Source organism: Sapajus apella, unplaced genomic scaffold (genome assembly GCF_009761245.1).
Source record: "Sapajus apella isolate SASKATOON/1434 unplaced genomic scaffold, GSC_monkey_1.0 scaffold55, whole genome shotgun sequence".
Classification (NCBI taxonomy): Eukaryota; Metazoa; Chordata; class Mammalia; order Primates; family Cebidae; genus Sapajus; species Sapajus apella.
The window spans coordinates 11918699-11940529 of record NW_022436995.1 but is presented as its reverse complement, the minus strand read 5'-3'; the positions used below and the strand labels follow the sequence as shown (position 1 = coordinate 11940529).

The 21831-nt window shown below is 40.7% G+C and overlaps 1 protein-coding gene across 1 annotated transcript in view; it reads right to left on the bottom strand.

The window, feature by feature from the left end:
* Positions 1-21831, bottom strand: part of THSD4 (thrombospondin type 1 domain containing 4) — a 661199-nt gene that overhangs the window by 606577 nt on the left and 32791 nt on the right. Inside the window, exon 3 of the mRNA XM_032244849.1 lies at positions 14189-14258. Within this exon, the coding sequence (XP_032100740.1) occupies positions 14189-14258 (70 nt within the window). The remainder of the gene's footprint in view (positions 1-14188; positions 14259-21831) is intronic.

Here is a 21831-nt window from a genome sequence, read left to right as displayed (position 1 = left end):
GTTTAAATCTTTAATCCATCTTGAGTTAATTTTTTTATAAAGTGTAAGGAGGGGATCCAGTTTCAGCTTTCTACATATGGCTAGCCAATTTTCCCAACACCATTTGTTAAATAGGGAATCCTTTCCCCATTGCTTGTTTTTATTGGGTTTGTTAAAGATCAGATTATTGTAGATGAGTGGTATTATTATTGAGGCCTCTGTTCTGTTCCATTAGTCTATATCTCTGTTTTGTTACCATACCATGCTGTTTTTGTTACTGTAGACTTGCAGTATAGTTTGAAGTCAGGTAGTGTGATGACTCCAGCTTTGTTCTTTTTGCTTAGAATTGTCTTGGCTAAGCAGGCTCATTTTTGGTTCCATATGAAATTTAAAGCAGTTTTTTTCCAATTCTGTGAAGAAGGTCAATGGTAGCTTGATGGGGATAGCACTGAATCTGTAAATTACGTTGGGCATTATGGCCATTTTCATGATGTTTGTTTTTCCTATCTGTTAGCATGGGATGTTTTTCCATTTGTTTGTGTCCTCTCTTATTTCCTTGAGCAGTGGTTTGTAATTCTCTTTGAAGAGGTCCTACACATCCCTTGTAAGTTGTATTCCTAGGTATTTTATTCTCTTTGTAGCAATTGTGAATGGGAGTTCACCCATGATTAGGCTCTCTGTCTGTTATTAGTGTATAGGAATACTTGTGATTTTGCACATTGATCTTGTATCCTGAGACTGCTGAAGTTGCTTATCAGCTTAAGGAGATTTGCAGCTGAGATGATGGGTTTTCTAAATATCTAATCATGTCATCTGCAAACAGAGGCAATTTGACTTCCTCTCTCTTCCTATTTGAATACTTTTCATTTCTTTCTCTTACCTGATTCTCCTGGCCAGAACTTCCAATACTATGTTGAATAGGAGTGGTGAGAGAGAGCATTATTGTCTTGTGCCAGTTTTGAAAGGGAATGCTTCCAGTTTTTGCCCATTCCGTATGATATTGGCTGTGGTTTGTCATAAATAGTTCTTATTATTTTGAGATATGTTTCATGAATACCTAGTTTGTTGAGAGTTTTTAGCATGAAGGCTGTTGAATTTTGTCAAAGGTCTTTTCTGCATCTATTGAGATAATCATGTGGTTTTTGTCATTGGTTGTTTATGTGATTAATTACCTTTACTGATTTTCGTATGTTGAACCAGCCTTACATCCTAGGAATGAAGCCTACTTGATGGTGGTGGATAAGCTTCTTGTTGTGTTGCTAAGACAAAGTCTCTGTTGCCCAGGCTGGAGTTCAGTGGCACAATCTCGGCTCATTGCAACCTCTGCCTACCGGTTCAAGCAATTCTCCCACCCCAGCCTCCCGAGTAGCTGGAATTACAGGCACTCGCCATCACACCAGGCAAAATTTTTTATTTTTGGTAGAGATGGGATTTCACCATGTTGGCCAGGCTGGTCTTGAACTCCTGACTTCAGGTGATCTGCTTGCCTTGGCCTCCAAAACTGTTTTGATTACAAGCTTGAACCACCATGCCCAGCCATTTTGCTGGACTCTTAAGTCTATATCTCCTTAACTCAAGATGTCTAACAGGTTCTGCCTAGCATACCCCTCCTGGCACCAAGACCAGAAAACTCTCAAGGTAGTAAGCTGGGGACATTTTATGGCTCAATTCATTTATTTCCCATATCTGAGTGATAACTATCTTTTGTTGTCTAAAGTCTAGGGTTTTGAAAAACATTATTCCATATATGTTATCTGGGTATTTTTGGTTGTTTCAACTGAGAGGGTAAATCTTATCCCTGTTGCTCTATCTTGGCTATTTTGTTGTTTCAAGAATAAGGGTAAATCCAATCCCTGTTGCTTCATCTTGGCTAGAAACAAGTTATTTTTTCTTTATTGTTGTTTGGTGTTCTCTTGTATAAATATACGATAATTTATTTCTCCATTCTCTTACTGATGGACTTTTGGGCTATTTACAGTTATAAATGAAACTACTATGAACATTATTATCTATGTGTTTTGGTGGATATATGTCCGTATTTATCTTGGGTAATACTTGGGAATATAGTAGCCAGATCATAGAATAGGCAATGTTTAGCTTTAAGAAAGACTGACAGTTTTTCAAAGTGGTTTAGTGTTTAAACTCCTACCTGCAGTGTATGAAAGTTCCAATTACTCCCTATCCTCACCAACAGTTGGTAGTATTTTTCATTTTAGCCATTCTGGTAGTATCACACTGAGATTTTAATCTGTATTTACCTAAGGACTAATGATTCTGATTGACTACTTTTTCATATGCTTGTCAGCCATTTGGATGTCCTCTCATATAAACTGTCTGTTTAAGCCATTTAAATTGAATGGCTTAACTTTTTCTTAATGATCTGTAGGTGTTCTTTACATATTCTGAATAAAAATATTTTATCAAATATATTGTAAATGTCTTTACCCTGTCCATGGTTTATCTTTTCACTGTTTTGATGATGTTTCAATTTTTAAACATCCACAGCTCTAATGTAGTACAATTCTTTTATGGTTACTGATTTTTGTGTCTTGTTTAAGAAACCTTTGCCTACCTCAAATTATGAAGCTATTCTCACATTTTCCCCTAGAAGAAATTACTGTTTTTTCCTGTCTTCTTATTGAATCCAGCAGCAATAATTTGAGTTTTATGTAATATAAATTGTTTTTCCCTTCTATAGACTTTCTGTTCAATATCCAACTGCAAGACATTGTGAAGGGGCAATCCGAAGTCACTGGTTGCACATCCTACTGCATTAATTGTGCCTGTAACCCATCACGAGATCCTCTGCTGTTTGCATTGTGACTTGCTTATCAGTTAGCAAGACAGATATTTTCCCTCACCCTTACTTCATTCTGCAGTATCTCTGTTCTCTTAGAGTTTCTATAAATAACAGGTTAAAAAGCAATTCCCCTTGGCTGGTGGCCTTAACAATGAGTTTTTATTCCCTTCTTCTAGTTTTCATGGTTTCTAAATTCCTTATGATAAACATAAGTATTTTTAATTTAAAAAGTTAACTTAAAAAAGTTTGAGCAGTTGTGGTTAAGGTGTATATATGGATTTTCATACACGGAGCTAAAAAATACAACGTCTCACGATCTTTCCTGCATAGAGTATGTTGACCATACACATTATGACTTGTAAAACACTTGTTCATGGAGTGTCTGCTGGGCAGACAGTAGAACAGTTTCATTAATTTTAAAGCATTCTACAGTCTACGTATTTCCCCTTGCTAATAACTTATTGTTTTATTAAAGTCTTGCTCAAATTTTTTCCTACTCTTGGTTGCACTTTAACCACAAATGAAGCCACAGAAAGTTTTGAAAATATAGTCATTTGCCAAGTATCTTTAATTAATTACCAAGAATGAAAGTTGAACAGTTCTTTGTGATACTGTTCATATTGCAGGAACATGAGGACGACTTCTGGGCACAAACATCTGGAAAGAGCTACTTAAACTCTGCACTGGGGTCCTCTTTTCCTGAATTGTTATGGGACAGTTTTTGCAGAGATGTATCAAGTCACCCGAGCAGCATTTGGAAATGCATAGTTTACTTGACAGCATTTACAAATTATGTCTTTTCCTCAGAATAACTTACACTGTACAAATGCTTCCATATGCTAAAGTTGGACACACCATTGTATTGAGAAAAAAAAGAGATGTCTTTTAGTAGCAGTTTTCATATACATACTAAACTACAGTGTACACAAATTAATAATGTCGTCCCTTAAGAATTTACCATAAATGGTTGCTAACTCTTTATGCCCCAGCTCTCTGCTAAAGATAGGGAGTAGATATTGCCACAAAACAATAGGTCAGCAAAAATTCAATTATGATTTATCTAAGTAATGAAAACAATTTGATCACGATCCTAAGTCTTATGCTTTGATGAAAAAATACTTTTTCCCCAAATCTTCTGTGTTCCTTAAAGTCCCAGAAGCAGATAATTTCCAACTTCAAATTCCAAAACATATATACCTGCAGTTAACGCCTTTCTATCCTGACTTTAGAGCAAGAATTGGCAAACTGTGTCCCATGGGCCAAATCTAGCTCACCACCTGTTTTTGTAAATAAAGTTTTATTGGAACACAGCCTATTCACTTACACATTGTCTATGGCTGCCTTTGTGCTGCAAAAGCAGAGTTGAAGAAATGTGACAGACTTTATAGCCCAGGAAGCCTAAAATATTCACAACAACCCTTTATTTAAAAACATGTTGACTCCTGTTTTAATCAGCATTTCTTCATTTCACATCTTGCAGGAATAAATGGATGCTACTACTGCTAGCACTGCTTCTGCTGCCAAGTTTTTGAGCACATAACCAGGATGACAGCCACAGTTCCACAAAGCTCTGATAAACCATCAAAAAGAAACCTACCACTAAGGAAAGTAGTGATTCCCTTCCTGTCTTGAGTAAATGGCAATGACCTTGGTGGCCAATATGATAAATATACATATTTATTATATTCAAAAACTATTCTAAAATGTATATTCTCTCTATATAGTAATCTCTACATGATTCTGAGAAAAAGTTTAATCTATCTTTCTACTACAAAGTTCTTAGTAATATTTTGACAACGAGGTGCCATATCCCAAGATGTGATACTTTTTGCTCAGTTTTTGAATTAAACATTCTAGAATAACTTATAGAGTGATGTCAGCATGATGGCCAATCAGAGTTGCCTAACACAAAAAGGTACCAAAACAATAAGCTATACTTTGACTGGAGTTATTAATGAAGTATACTGGAAAGCACCAGGGGAGCAACAAAATTTCTATAGAGCACAGAAGCCCAGCATAGCACCACAGAGAGGGAAGTGAGACATCCTCCCTCTGCCATATGGTATCCCACACCAGGATCAGCTCAGAGCCAGGGAAACTTCTTCCCACAGGGAAAAAAGTAAGCTGGAGTTCTTTGTCCTTATCACCTTATTCACATGAACAGTCACTGCTACAACAGGGTCTCCCAGTCCTCATAGGAACAGACCCAGTGTGGACAGTTACTGGGAGTTCATGTGGCTATAGTGCCCCAGAGCAGGAACCACTTTGGCACTCCAATCCCCATGGCCTAAGCTGCTACAGTATGGTGCCACCTTGAAACTTGACCCACAGCTGGAGTGCATCTTGTGTTTGGCGTCAGTAGCCACCAATCCCCTCCATCTCTGAGGTTCCACCGTCATTCTACCACATTCATAAGAGTGTATGCAGCACCAATACCCCAGTTTCCCAGAGCCTAGGCCCAAAGGAACAACCAAGACCACAGCATCTGAATTCATGAGGTACCCTATTCCCCAGGGAAACAAGCAAACCTTCACAGTGGGGAAGCCCTGTGAAGTCACCCAGCTCATGTGTTCTCACACCCATCATAACAGGTAGCCTGAAAGTGGTTCTACCCCACTGGTGAGATCCTGGCACAGCTGCCAGCCCCCTCTGGTCCAATAGCTGGCCTAGAGATGTCTCACCTCCCTCTCCCCACAGAGAGAGCACCACATCACCACTCAGCCTCACTCCACCCCCCACACCTTTGGCCTGACACCCTGACTGGAGGTGGCCCAGAAAGAGCCCCATGCAGCCACACAGCACACCACACCACAATTCAACAGCCAGTGAAGCAGTGGCTCTACCTTCCTGGAAAGCCCACCAAACAGCCTGCTGGCCCACCACACTCACACATGCTTAGCCTGACAACCAACCTGGCACCTCTACCACCAGCAAACCTGCACCACTGCCATCACAAACTCCTGCAGCCTGGGCCATTGAGACAACTGCAGACATCACAGATGAGGATTGCAGTTGAAGAATCTGTACAGAGACCATGTTACTGAGTCCACCCATAACCAGAGTCAACATACCATTCCTGACCAACACCCCAGGATCCATCTACAAAAAAAAGGCTCTTCCTATGAAAGCTAATCCATAAAATTACAAAAATGACTGTTTTACTATATGCACAGACATCAACATAGGGCTATAAGAAACATGAAAAAAGCAAAGAAATATTATACCCCTTGGGAGGCCCGAGGTGGGTGGATCACGAGGTCAAGAGATCGAGACCACCCTGGTCAACATGGTGAAACCCCATCTCTACTAAAAATACAAAAAAATTAGCTGGGCATGGTGGCGTGTGCCTGTAGTCCCAGCTACTCGGGAGGCTAAGGCAGGAGAATTGCTTGAACCCAAGAGGCAGAGGTTGCAGTGAGCCAAGATCGCGCCATTGCACTCCAGCCTGGGTAACAAGAACAAAACTCCGTCTCAAAAAAAAAAAAAAAAAGAAAGAAAGAAAAAGAAATATTATACCCCTAAAGGAGCATAATAAATCTTCATTAATTGACTCCAAAGAAAAGGATATTTATGAAATGCCCAAAAAGCAATTCAAAATAATGATCTTAAGGAAACTCAGTAAGATATAAAAGAATACAGACAAGCAAGTCAATGAAATCAGGAAAACAATTCATGAGCCGAATTAGAAATTCAATAGATAGGTACATATAAAAGAAGCAAACAAATTTTAAAGCTAATGAATTCAATGAATGAATTAAAAAATACAATTAAAATTCTTCAACAAAGACAAGATCAAACAAGAGCCTCAACAACAGACTAGATCAAACAGAAGAAATAATTTCTGAACTTGAAGGCAAGCCTTTTGAAATAAACCAATCAGAAGGGAAAAAAGAAATAAGAATTAAAAAGAACAAAGAAAGCACATGAGACCTATGGAACACCATTACGGGAACAAATACTTTCATTATAGGACTTCAGAAGGAGAAGAAATGGAGAAAGGCACAGGAAATCTATTTAAAACAACAACAAAACTTCCTAAGTCTTGGGAGAGATACAGACGTCTAGATTCAGGAATGTCAAAGGTCCTTAGTGAGATTCAACCCCCCAAAAAAAAACCTCTCTGAGGCACATTATAAACGAATTGCCAAAAGTCAAAGACACAGAATTCTAAAAGCTTCAAGAGAAAAACAGCAAGTTACATCTAAGAGTATCTCCGTTAGACTACCAGCAAAAATTTTTAGCAGAAACCTTACAGGCCAGGAGAAAATTGGATAATATATTCAAAGTGCTGAAAGAATAAAAAGCTGTTAATCAAGAAAGAATACTGTTTCTAGCAAAGCCGTTTTTCAGAAATGAAGAAGAAATAAAAACCTTCCCAGACAAGCAAAAACTGAGAGAATTCATCACTACTATACTAGCCTTACAAGAAATGCTTATGGAATTGCTACAGCTGGAAACAGAAAGACAATAATTACTATCATGAAAACGTGAAAATATAAAACCAGTCTAGGTAAATCCATAAACATACTCTGAATACCCTAGTGTTGTAATGGTATTATGTAAATCTTTCAATTCTCTACTATGAAGGTTTAAAGCCAAAAAGCAAAAAAAATCAACTACAAATAGTGGCTGAGGAACATACAAAAGATACAGATGTAAGGCAACCAAAGCACAAATTGGGTGTGGAGAAAAAATGTAAAGTACTTTAATGCAACTAAAGTTAAGTTGTTATCAGCTTGAAATTGTCTATTAGAACTATAAGACTGCTTATGTTAGCCCCATGGTAACCATAAAGAAAGAAATTTTACAACAGATACACAAGTAAACACGAGAAAAGAAACAAAGCTTAGCCCCACAGAAAACCACTAAACCATACATGTAAACAAGTGAGGAAGAAAGAAACAGAGGATCTGCAAAATAACCAGGAAACGATTAACAGAATGGCAGAAAATCTTACCTGTCAATAATAGGCTTGAATGTAAATGGATTAAATGCTCTAATTTTAAAAAATAGAGTGGCTGAATGGATTAAAAAAAAAAAAGATCCAACTATATGCTACCTGAAAGAAAGTCACCTTGCCATTAAAGACAAACACAGACTGAAAGTGAAGAGGTAGAAAAACATACTCTATGCAAATGGAAACCAAAGGCAGGCAGGAGCAGCCATTCTTACATCAGATTAAACAGGCTTTAAATGCAAAACTGTAAAAAGAAGGTCATTATGTAATGATAAAGGGATCACTTCCATAAAAGGATATAATAATTATAAAAATGTATGCATCCAATACGGGAGCATCAAAATATCTAAAGCAAATATTATTATATCAGTATTAGAGGTAGACTGCAATACAATAGTAGAAGGGGACTTCAACACCCCACTTTCAACAACAGACAGATCACCTAGGCAGACAGACAATCAACAAAGAAAAGTTGGACTTATACTGTATCATAGACCAAACAGACCTAACAGATAATTATGGAACATTCCATCCAAGAGATGCAGAATACACGTTCTTCTCAATTGCTCATGGAACATTCCCCAGGTTAGATCATAAGTCAGGCCACAAAACAAGTCTTTACAAATTTAAAAAAATAATGTAACATGTATATATTCATACCATGATGGCGTGTAACTAGAAATCAACAAGAAAAGCTTTGGAAATCTTACAAATACATGGATATTAAACAGCATGCTCCTAAATAATCAATAGGTCGATGAAGAAATTAAAAAGGAAATTTTAAAATTCCTTAAGACAAGCAAGAATGGTTAATAGGTTTTTCTGGTGCTTTTCTCTATTACCTCCTGTAACTCCTACCTCAAAAAAGAAAAAAGATTTCTAATAAATAATCTAACCATGAATCTCAAGAACAAACTAAACCCAAAATTGGTAGAAGGAAGGAAATAATAAAGCTCAGAGTAGAAATTAAAAAAAAAAGGAACTAAAAAAAATTTTAAAGATCAATAAAATAAAAAGTTTATGTTTTAAAAAGCAAACAGAATTGACAAACCTTAGGTACGCTAAGGAAAAAAGAGAAAAGACTAAAATAAAATCAGCCATCAAAAAGGAGATATGACAACTGATAACACAGAGACTATTATGAAAAACCATATACCAATAAATTTGAGAACGCAGAAGAGATGGATAAAGTCCTGGACATATACAAGCTACCAAGATTAAATTATGAAAAAATAGGAAATTTGAAGAGATCAATAGCATACAAGGAAGTTGAATCAGTAATAAAAAGTATTTCATCAAAATAAAGCCCAGGACCAGATGGCTTCAGTGCTGCATTCTACAAAAGATTTGAAGAAGAACCAATACCAATTCTCTTCAGACTATTCCAGAAAATTGAAGAAAGGGAAACACTTCCAAACTCATTTCACAAGACCGGCATTATCCTGATTTCAAAACCAGACAGGGATACAACAAAAGAAGAAAACTATGGGCCAATATCCCTGATGAACATAGATGTAAAAATTCTCAAAAAGACACTAGCAAACTGAGTTCAATAGCATATTATGAAGATTATTCACTAAGATCAAGTAGGATTCATCCCAGGGATGGAAGGATAGTTCAATATATGCAAATCAATACATGTGACACACTACATGAACAAAAAGAAAGACAAAACTGTACGATCATTTCAAAACATGCAGAAAAAGCAACTGACAAAATTCAACATTCCTTCATGATAAAAACTGTCAATAAATTAAGTATAGAGGGTATATACCATAACACAATAGAGGTCATATATGACAAAGCCACAGCTAACATTATACTGAAAAATATATACTGAATAGTATAAATTATACTGACATTATACTGAGCAAAGCTCTCACCTTTTCCTCCACGAACAAGAACAAGATAAGGGTGCCCACCTTCACCACCCTAATCAACACTGGAATTCCTGGAAGTCCTAGCCAGAGCAATCAGGCAAGAGAAAGAAAGAAAGGGCAACTAAATTGGAAAGAAGGAAATCAAATTGTCCCTGTTTGTAATGACATTATCTTATATACAGAAAACCCTAAAGACTCTACCAAAAAATGCTTAGAATAAACAAATTCGGTAAAGTCAGAGGATACAAAAATCAGTAGCATTTCCATATGCTAATTGCAAACTATCTGAAAAATAAATTAAGAAAATAATTCCATTTACAATAGTACACACACACACAAATAAGATACCTAGGAATGAACTTTAGCAAGGAAGTGAAAGATCTCTGCATTGAAAATTTTAAAAACAATAGAATAATACCCCACCTTCATAGATTAAAAGGATTAATATTGTTAAAATGGCCATACAAGACTAAGTAATTTACAGATTTAATGCAGTTCTTATCAAAATAATAATCACATTATTCATAGAAATTTTTTTAAATATTCTAAAATTTATATGGAACCACAAAAGACCCCAAATAGCCACAATAATCCTGAGCAAAAAGAACAAAGCTGGAGGCATCACACTACCTGACTTCAAAATGTACTACACAGCTGTAGTAACCAAAGCCGCATGTTACTGGCATAAAACAGATACATAAGCCAATGGAACAGAATAGAGAGCCCAGAAATAAATTCACATACCACCTGACTTTCAACAAAGGTGCCAGGAACACATATTGAGAAAAAGACAATCTCTTCAATAAACAATCTGGGAAAATAATACATCAACCTGAGATGAATAAGACTAGACCCCTACCTACTAAAATCAACTAAAAGTGGATTAAAGATTCAAATATAAAACCCCAAATTATGAAACTACTAGAATAAAATATAAGAGAAATGCTTTATGACATTGGGCTGGCAAGGATTTTAGAAATAAGACCTCAAAAGCACAGGAAACAAAAGCAAAGATAAACGAATGGAATTACATCAAACTTTGCTTCTGCTACAGCAACGGAAACAGTTAAGTGAGGGAGTGTAAATTTCCACAATAAACTGAAGACACAATATACAGAATGGGAGGAAATGTTTGCAAACTATACATCTCACAGGGGGTTAATATCCAGAATATATAAGAAACTTAAATAACTCAACATCAAAAAAGAAAAAAGCAACTCAACAATCTGATTAAATGGGCAAATGATCTGAACAGACAGACATCAAAAGAAGACATACAAGTGGCCAAAAAATATATGTTGAAATGCTCAACATCACTACTAATCAGGGAAATGCAAACCCAAACCACAGTGAGATACCACCTCCCTCCACTTAGAATAGCTATTATCAAAAAGACAAAAGAAAACAAGTGTTGGTAAGGATGTAGAAAAAAGTGAACACTTACGTACTGTTGGTGGGACTTTAAATTAGTACAGCCACCATGGACAACATTTGGAGGCTCCTTCATAAACTAAAAATAGAATCACTGTAGGATACAGCAATCCCACTGCTTCATATATATCCAAAGGAAATGAAATAAGAATGTTCGAGAAACATCTGCACTCCTTTGTTTAATTGCGGCACTATTCACAATGGCCAAGGTATGGATTCAGCCCAAGTGTCCAACAACAAATGAACAGAAAAGAAAATATGGTGTGTATATACACCATGGAAATACCATTTGGCCATTAAAAGAATGAAATCTTGTCATTTGAGATAACATGGATGGACGTGGAGGTTATTATGTTAAGTGAAATAAGCCGGATACAGAAAGACAAATACCACAAATCTCACTCACATGCAGAATCGGGAAGAAAAAAAAAAGTTATTATCATAGAAGCAGAAAGGAGAACAGTGGTTACCAGAGACTGAGGAAAAGGGAAAGAACAGAGCAGTGAATGGGGAGAGGATGGTCAATGGGTACAAGTTACCGAAAACGGGGAATAAGTTCCAGTGTTCTATTACACGGTAGGCTGATGATGGTTCACTGTAAGGTATTATATATGACAAAATAGCTAGAAAAGAGGCTTTTGAAAGTTCCCCCCACAAAAAAAAATGATAAATGCATGAGATGACTGGAATGCTAAATACTGTGATTTGATCATTATATAATACATATGTATTGAAACATCAAATTGTATTCATAAATAGGTACAATTACTGCTTGTCAATTTTAAAAATTTAATAATAAAGTAACTCATAAATCTTTTTTTCCCCATTTCTCAGAGCAAATGCTTAAAGAAAGATGAGAGTGATACTGATTTGGAGACCTTTTGTTTAGGTTAGGCACATATCATTAAGTTTGACTTGGAAAAAGTACAAGAGACCCACCAGCAAAGTAAATTGATCATTTATAAAGTATTTTCAGTTGATACTCTATTTGAGCAAAAACAACAAGAGGAACATGGTAAATTGATTCAACTGTTAGGATCAACAACCCGATAATTCTAAACATTAATAAATAATATAACTTAATAATAAAAGTAGGCCGTTGTCCTTTCTGAGTCCTGATATTATGAATAGAGATGATGCAGTGGAGTGAGAGGGGCATGCAAATTTCCAGGTGAATCCAATGAAATGATGCTTAGACCTTGACCAGGTTTTCCATCAGTCAGTTAGCCATTCAACAGGGATTTTACTGAGCACCTCCAACATGCCAAGCTCTATTCCAGGAGCTGGGAATAGGGCCATGAACAAGACCAGTTCCTACTTTCATGGAGCTGACATCCTAGTGGGAGATACAGTACACTAGAGGTTTATACCTGACCCAGGAAAACAGAGCTGAAACATAAAATAAATATAAGAACATGAAGAACTGCTCCCCAGAAGGGTCATATCCAGCCAAATACATGCACATACTCATTTTTCTTGGTGCCCTTCTGTCCCAAATTTCCCCTATGAAAATCCTCTCTCAAGAAAGGAGACAACCCCCTTGGTCACACTTAGATACAAATAACTGATCTCTTCTCAGGGGTCTGAATTTCATTCCAGGTAGACAGGAGGAGCTCCTAGGTAGGAGAAAGGGCTTCTAGGGACATTCTAAGAGTCCTGGCATGCATTGTTTCTAAGGAAACATTGATCAAGTACCTGCTCAGTTGCAGCGCAGCATTAGGCTTGTTCAGGCAATGGTGAATGGTTCATTTACTATAAAACACACAAAGCCTGAAGGGAGGCATATTCAATACTGTCAGTTTGCTTCTTCAAATGCTGTCTACCCTTCTCCACCCAGTCTTATGGCCCAGAAGGCTGGCCTTTGGGGACTACATCAAGGCCTTCTTGTCTTCTGTCTTCTGGTTGGTTTGGCCAAAGGGAGTCACCAACTGGAGATTAGTATTTTTTTTTTTTTTTGAGACAGTCTCCCTCTCTCGCCCAGGCTGGAGTGCAGTGGCAAAATCTCAGCTTACTGCAACATCCGCCTCCCGGGTTCAAGTGATTCTCCTGCCTCAGCCTCCCGAGTAGCTAGGACTACAGGCGCATGCCACCATGCCTGGCTAATGTTTTGTATTTTTAGTAGAGATGGGTTTTCACCATGTTGGCCAGGATGGTCTCCAACTCCTGACCTCAGGTGATCCACCTGCCTCGGCCTCCCAAAGTGCTGGGATTACAGGGTGAGCCACCACGCCTGGCCAGAAGGCCAGGTTCTTATTTCCCAGTTCCGTCCCTGCCTGGCCATCATTTGACAGTGGTTGTTCCTCTCTACTGAAGATCATGACTCCTTGTTGGGGGTTCTCTTGCATAGCAACAGCCATAGCTACAGCTGCAGTTCTCTCCCTGTCCTTGACCTTGAAGGTGCCCCAAGAGAGGGTAAATGCTCCCTGCTGATCTCCTCCATTCCCAAGGGGTTCCTTAAGCCCTGCCCATGCCTTTGTAGGGTGTTCTCACTGACCTCTCGACTGTCCATTCTACGGAACACATGTTGCAAAGCTGGCACTGCTCTCAGATCAGAGGCCAACTCCAGGCACCAGCTTCATGTTTTAAGCTCCATGATATGGTTTGGATCTGTGTCCCCACCCAAATCTCATGTTGAATTATAATCTCCAATATTGGAGGCGGGGCCTGGTGGAAGGTGATTGGATCATAGGGATGGTTTCTCATGGTTTAACACCATCCCCTTTGGTGCAGTCATGGCGATAATGAGTTCTCATGAGATCCGGTTGTTTAAAAGTGCATGGCACCTCCCCATTCTCTCTCTTACTTCTTCTCCAGCCATGTGAAGTGCTGTTCCCCCTTTGTCTTCCACCATAATTGTAAGTTTCCTGAGGCCTCCCCAGAAGCCATGCAGATGACCAGCATCATCTGCCTGTACAGCCTGCAGAACTGTGAGCCAATAAAACCTCTTTATAAATTTCACAGTCTCAGGTATCTCCTTATAGCAATGTGGGAACAGAATAGTACACTCCATATTCTGTAAATGATACTTCCTTTCAGGATTGAGGGTGACTCACTTCCAAATAGAACAAAGTTCACAGCAGTGACCAGAGTGACCCCAGCCCCTCAGGCAGAGAAAGAAAACTCTGGACAGCCCTGGCTTACCTTCCTGTGTTGAGTGGAGGGCTGTGGGCAGACGAACTGGAATCCAAGCAGCAGGAGGGAACCCAGGACACTGAAAGGGAAAAATAGCAACAGGCAGGTCGGTGAGTATGTTCCAGGCAGCAGCACCCAGTGGAAGGCAGCATCACCATCTCATCAGTGGATGGTGGAGAACAGCCCAACCCAGGCCCTGGGACGTGACCCAGTGAAGACACACAGGAACAGCCCCACAGGAGGGAGGCAGCATGGTACTGTGGCAAGGCATGGCATGGGGCAGATGTGGGATCACAGCCCAGCCTTCCTGCTTACCAGCAGGGGTTGTAGGTCATAGCTTTAACCTCTCTAAGTCTCAGTCTCCTTCCCTGAAAAACTGGGATAACAACAGAAACTGGCTTAGAGGTTTAGGGGAGTAAGATGATGCGCCATGCCTGACAGAGAGAGTGCTAGTGTAGTGTACATGTGGTCCCTCAGGGTAGTAAGGTCAGGAAAAAGTGTGGGCCTGAATCCTTCCAGGGAAGTTCCTCTCCTTACAGCTCATGCTTTCCTGGGAACCATTACTCTGCCTCTTCACGGCCTTTTGATGTCACATATGTTCTCCATGGGTGGGATCAGCTGTGCTAAGCCTCACTGTCACCAGCCCTGATTAGGGCATGTCATCAAATAAAGAGGTGGTGTGGAAATAGGAGCTGGCTGAGAGAGCAGGGTGCGCCGGGCAGGGCATGGAGCCAGGCTAGAATCCCAGTGCCATCATTCCCATCTGGGTGATCTTGGGTCAGTTAGCATTTCCATGCCTCAAACTTTCTCACCTTCTGTGAGGGCTGTAACAGAGGTAAAACACCTGGCATGGTTAGTTAAGTTAAGAAGGTGAGGGAACGAGTAGAGTTGGCCAGGCAAGCTGGAATGTAGTCCCTCTGAGTCAGAAGAAAACCTAGATCTTTCACTCTCTCTCCTGCCCCAAGACCCCTGCATGCTGTTGGAAATGTAACCTCAGATCAAAGGAGAGACAAGTATTGTCAATTAATTTAAATGCCCAAAGTCTGGTGATTTCAAATCATCAATGTCATTATTTTAAGCATCCCTGCAATGAGGCTACTATATCTTTTGACCATTTGTCAAACCTTATTTAATGACTTCCAACACAACTGAGAGATGTGAAGACCAAAAAAACCTACTACATCAGGGTGGAGATGAGGAAAACCTACCTGAAGCCAGGGGTTAGGTCTTGTGGAGTTAGATAAGGCTTCTGCCATTTCTGAGAATCCAAAATTCCACCCCAGCTCCTGTTTTGTATGTAAGTGACCCAGCAGACCACACAGAATGAACATGGACAGACTGGTTACAGACTGTGCAATGTGGTGAGATACAGGGAAGACGGTCTCTGTCATATGGTGTTGAAGGCATCCTTTTTGCTATTGTCATGGAGTTGCAGCAGAGACTCCAGGGCTGAGAACGTGAGTATTAGGTATGCATGCACACAATCCAAAAAGAGTGGCTGCACTCTCTATTCGGACCTACAAAGCAGGTGCCCACCATCCCCTCACCTACCTCCCACCTATATGAATAAGGAGGCTGGAGGATGGAGTTTGCTAGGTGTAAATTTCCCTGAAGATGGATGTAGGAGTGCTGAATACAGCCCCTCCACTCCCCTATGGAAAAGGAAAAGTAGGAGCACTTCTCCAGCCAAGCAAGAGGGACAACATTCAGAGCCACGGTATCAGGGGGTATAAGGATTGGTGCCTGATTCTCCTCTGAAAAACATATAAAGGCCAAACCCCAGCTAGAGTATCTAGGAGGGAAAAATGGAGAGAAGGCTAGGGTGGGAACAGTCTGTATTTTTAGAGCCTGGAGGGGCCGGAGATGCTTTCCATGCCCATGGAAAGACATGGAACTTAGGTTATCTGGAAAGGACTCCACCAAAGATTTTCACTAGAATGAGATGACCCCGCTCCTGGAAAGTAAAGGTATGGCTTTTACCCGTGGAGTACAGGAGCTGAGGGATGGAGATAGAACTTAAGGAGCAGCCAGATCGGCAGAGCCTGCACCAGGGAATGGTGTAGCAGGAGAGCCCAGTGAGGGGAAATGCTCCAAAATGCCCCAAGAGAGGAACATCTGGAACTCAGACACCTGCCAACCGAGGACAGCAGCACAAATTACAAGGGACACCAATTTCACTGGGAGCCTCATTGCCAGTTACCTCTCCTCTCCTCTGCTTCACCCTGGAGGAATTCACAATGGCAGTGAGTAGGCAGGGCAGGGAACTAGGAGTGTGAAGAAACCAACCAAGCCCCCTCTTCCCTACTACAGGGGTCTGAGGCTACATAAGGCCCAGCTTGAAGGCGAAAAGAAGCTTTTAATTGGATTAGAGATCAAAACTTTTAGATCTGACTAGACTTTCCCTTTGTTTTTTGTTTTGAGGCAGATTCTTGTTCTGTCGCCCAGGCTGGAGTGCAACGGTGTGATCTCGGCTCACTGCCACCTCTGCCTCCCAGGCTCAAGCGATTCTCCTGTCTCAGCCTCCCGAGTAGCTGGGATTACAGGTGACACCAACATGCCTGGCTAATTTTTACATTTTTAGTGGAGATGGGGTTTCACCATGTTGTCCAGGCTGGTCTCAAACTCCTAACCTCAGGTGATCCACCTGCCTCAGCCTCCCAAAGTGCTGGGATTACAGGCATGAGCCATCATGCACAGCCTAGACTTTCCTTTTAATATACTGTATCTATAACAACATTCTTCCAAGCAAGAGATGTATTCAGAAAAATAATAAGAAATTAGTGGTGAGAAGAATAAAGAATTGAATTATAACTTGTTGAGGATCTAGACTAGCACTTTCCAATAGAGTTTTCTATGATGATGGAAACATTCTCTGTCTGTACTGTCCAGTGCACAGATACACAGATGTGTGCTATTCAGGACACAGAAAGCTAATGGTACAGGTCTAGGTGGTGATGTTACTGATGTCCTCAATAATTTCTAAAATAATTCCCCTTCTCACTTCCACCACACACAACTTCCTTTGGACTTTTTTCTTTCCTTCTTTTTTTTTTTTTTTTTTTTTTTTTTTTTTTTTTTTTTTTTGAGACAGAGTCTTGCTCTGCTGCCCAGGCTGGAGTGCAGTGATGTGATCTCAGCTCACTGCAACCTCCGCCTCCCTGGTTCAAGCGATTCTCCTGCCTCAGCCTCCTGAGTAGCTGGGATTATAGGCACCCACCAGCGTGCCTGACTAAGCTTTGTATTTTTAGTAGAGACAGGGTTTCACCATGTTGGCCAGGCTGGTCTTGAACTCCTGACCTCATGATCCACCCACCTTGGCCTTCCAAAGTGCTGGGATACAGGCATGAGCCACCACGCCTGGCCTCTTTGGACTCTTTAATAGTTGAAAATGAGCCTGTTCATTAAATACATAATGTACTGGAAATACTGCCCAAGATGGCTTCCAGCAATAGGGCAAGAGAATTAAAGAGAGTGAGTTTCCAGACAGGGGTGGCAAAAGGGCAGTATCTAGCTATATCGCTACTGGATCCAATTTGACCTCTAAACCAAGAACATGTGCACCACAACTCACAATTCCATGTTCCATGGTTGCATGACCTTGGGCAAATCACCTTCTCTCTCTGTGCCTCAGTTTCCTCATCTGTAAAATGGGAATTACATAACTTGTCCTGCCTACCTCAAATGAGTTAATATGCAAGAAAGCACGTTATGAACCCATGCCTACTAATGTGAATCATTTGCAACACATTCCGGCACCGCTTACTCATTTAAAAAGAAAACCAGATTGGTGTGGTTTTGTTTAAAAAAAAACAGCAGCTCCATAAATGTGTTACACCTCAGCCCTCAAATCTCTTGGCACACACAGTAGCCACATATTTGTAAGGAGCAGTTTTGGATAATCACTGATCCAAGGTTGCACTTCTATAGCATTCAGGGAGACTTGGGGCAGGAGAGGGAGTAAGATCACATCTAGGTTTTCTTCTGACTCTGAGGAATTACATTCCAGGTTGCCTGGTCAATTCTACTCATTCCCTTACTTCTTAAGGTCTCTTCCCAAAGGTTCTCGTCTTCACAGGGCTTCCTTGATGCAACAAAAAACAGTGTTCCCTCTCCCAGCCCAGCCCTTTTGTCCATAGCACTTACTATTTCACATATTATGACTTTACTTAAATTTCTCTCTCTATCCAATGGAATGTGAGCTCCATGAGATCAGGGAGTTTGTTTGGTCACTCCTTTATTCCCCAGCACCTACCAGAGCGGCTGCTATATAGTAGGAGCTTAATTCACTGAGTGAAAGAATGATGCTTCACCATCTTGGTGACCCTTGATATTTCAAGATTAAGTGAAAATAGTGTGAATTAACATATTCAAAAATGTCCAAAGCCACTTTGGGAGCTTTTAAATTTTTCTTTTATGAGGGATTTATAAAAATCAGTTGTGCTTTTGAATTTCTACGTTACCTCTCTCCAAAAAAACCATCCTTAGAAGATCATAAGATATGGCAGCAAAATGTTTGCTGGTGCCTCTTGTCACAAAAGTGCAACACAAATTATATTTAGATGTTCAAATGCTTCTTTTCTTCATTTACTGGGCCCTATTGAAGCTAAAATGCATAGGAGTACCCCACAAAATTCATTCTGCAGTAAAATCTTAGATATTAAATGGTCTCTGCTCTGAATGGAATAGAATAAATTCCCCCAGTGGGGAAATTATTCTTTGGGCTACAATCACAGCAGACACAGCAATATATAACCCCAGGGGCCAGATGAAACCCTGCCAAGGGCTGAAAGTTTCCCACCCCTGCTCAGCACACTCTGTTTTAGGACAGCTCACCCTGCTGCGCATACCTGGCTAATTGGTATCTGTAGCTGTGCCCGTCCCTTTTCAGAATACCAACAATCGAGCCCAAATCCGTGTTCCTCCAGACCCAATTCAAAATTAATGTTGGGGAAGGAGAGAGCTTGCATGTGCCTCTGTGTGCGCAACTCGTGTGTTATTTCACTTTGATAGTTTGCTTTGGCAAACCGCTCCCAGCTTGCAACGTTTTGACAGACTGAAGGCTACCAGGGCCTTTGGCAAACAAATCACACACTGCTTTCCAAGTGGCAGGGGGAAGCTACATTCCAACCAAGACTTTCCGATTCACCTTGCAGTCGAAATAACCTAACATTTCACACTAACCAAAAAAAGAAAAAACATTTATGCCCTCTACCCAGTGCTGTTCTAGGTTTTAAACACTCTATCATTCCACTTCACCATGTAGAAAAGAATGCTCATTGAAATTTGGTACCAGATTTACATCATGAAACTGGGGCTCTGGGCTTCTGTATTTGCCTTGGCCAGCTCCTCTCTCCAGCCCCCGACCATCTCAGCTGCAATAAGGGTGGATACTGTCACAGCCCCTGCGTACCTTGGATTACTTCAATGAACTCAACACCACTTGGGCATATCAAGTAACAAAACAAGGAAAACAAGAAAAAAAAACCCCTACTTCCTTTCTTCTTCAGTTAATACAACCCAAGAGATATTTTGGGAGCAACCAGATCACTAATAAAACTATATCAACCTTAGCAAAAGAGAGCCAAAATCTTAGCATTTTAGTGAAATCCTGCCTAGTGCACTCTGGAGATAACAAATGTTTGCTGACCGGGCACAGTGGCTCAGGTCTGTAATCCCAGCAGTTTGGGAGGCCGAGGTAGGCAGATCACTGGAGGTCACAAGTTCGAGACCAGCCTAGCCAACACAGTAAACCCTGTCTCTGCTAAAAATGCAAAAATTAGCTAGGCGTGATGGTGCATGCCTGTAATCACAGCTACTCATGAAGCTGAGATAGAGGAATAGCTTGAACCCAGGAGGGGGAAATTGTAGTGAGCCAAGGTCACACCACTGCCCTCCAGCCTGGGCACCAGAGCAAGATTCTGTATATATAGAAAAGAAAAAAAATGTTTGCTAAGCATGCATTTCACCATGTTCGGCTCAGTCCTCTGCTTTCCTCTGACAACAGTTAAGAGTAAAGGCAGCAAGGAAGGGAAATGGGTTACCAATGATAATTAGCCAATAAACAGCTGATGGCTACCATTGATTTCAGCACTCTCAGGAAGTACCTCACAACCATCCTATTTGACACTTTTATTATACCCATTTTGCAGGCGAGGAATTTGAGGCAAAGAGAAACTAAGTCACTTACCAAAAAAACCATACAAGGATACTAAGTGGCAAAGCCTGATTTCTAACACCAGCGATCGGTCAGACCCTTGGCCTGGACTCTTAACCCCTGTGCTGCGGGGCCTCATTGGAACACATTTTTTTTTGAGACAGACTCTTGCTCTGTTGCCAGGCGCCAGGCTGGAGTGCAGTGGCGCGAGCTCGGCTCACTGCAACCTCCGCCTCCCAGGTTCAAGCAATGCTCCTGCCTCAGCCTCCTAAGTAGCTGGGATTACAGGTGTGCACCACCACACCCAGCTAATTTTTGTATTTTTTAGTAGAGACGGGGTTTCACTATGTTGGCCAGGATGGTCTCGATCTCTTGACCTCATGATCCGCCCTCCTCGGCCTCCCAAAGTGCTGGGATTACAGGTATGAGCCACTGTGCCCGGCTACAACACATTTTTACAAAGCAAGCATTTGCTATTTGATTACATCAACTTTCTTCCCTACGCTGTATGAGGTGGTGGCTTCACAATCTCCTTTATTTTCTGCCACCACTTGCAAGAATCATCAGAAACTAGGTGGATGCAATAAAGCTGCATTCATCCAGTCCCACTAGAGGACATTCTAAATTTCAAAATAAATGAAACTAACCACATAAATCCCCAACTTAAAAAAATGCAGGTCAGGCACAATGGCTCACGCCTGTAATCCCAGCACTTTGGGAGGCCGAGGCAGGCGGATTATGAGGTCAGGAGATCGAGACCATCCTGGTCAACATGGTAAAACCCCCATCTCTACTAAAAATACAAAAATTAGCTGGGCGTGGTGGTGCATACCTGCAGCCCCAGCTACTCGGGAGGCTGAGGCAGAATCGCTCCGGGAGGCAGAGGTTGCAGTGAGCCAAGATCATGCTATCGCACTCCAGCCTGGAGACAGAGCGGAGTGGCTCACAGGTGCATGCAACCATAATCTGTCTCAAAAAAAAAAAAAAATGCATTCTATTTATTTCCTCTGTTTTCTTACACAAATTAATCTGAACTTAAGTAAACTTTCTTAGATGGCTCAGAGGCACCAGAGTAAATATCAATCAAGATGGTGTTCTTTGGAGCACAGCAGGCTTGGGCTGGAGATCTTCAGACACACAGAGCTTGCTGAATCTGGTTGGCAGTTATGTGTCTCCTTCCTGCTATCAGGTGTTGCTTACTGTACCGTCAATGACCCTGCATCCTCTTAACTGGGCGCCCTCTGGATCTGCCTTGGTCTCAGAAACATTCAGATAACCAAGCTGCAGCCAAACAAAGACCAACAGGCCCCAGGAAAAGGCCTACCTGGCTCATGCAGAGTGAAATGTTTCCATTATAGAGCATGAACTTAAGGACATACATTCTAACTGCAATTGGTTTTTATCGCTAGTTTCCAGGTTCTCAGCTGTTGCAACCATTTGTATGTTCTGGACTAGTACCTCTGCCAATGTGAGGTGTTCCATCACAGCACAGCCTGGT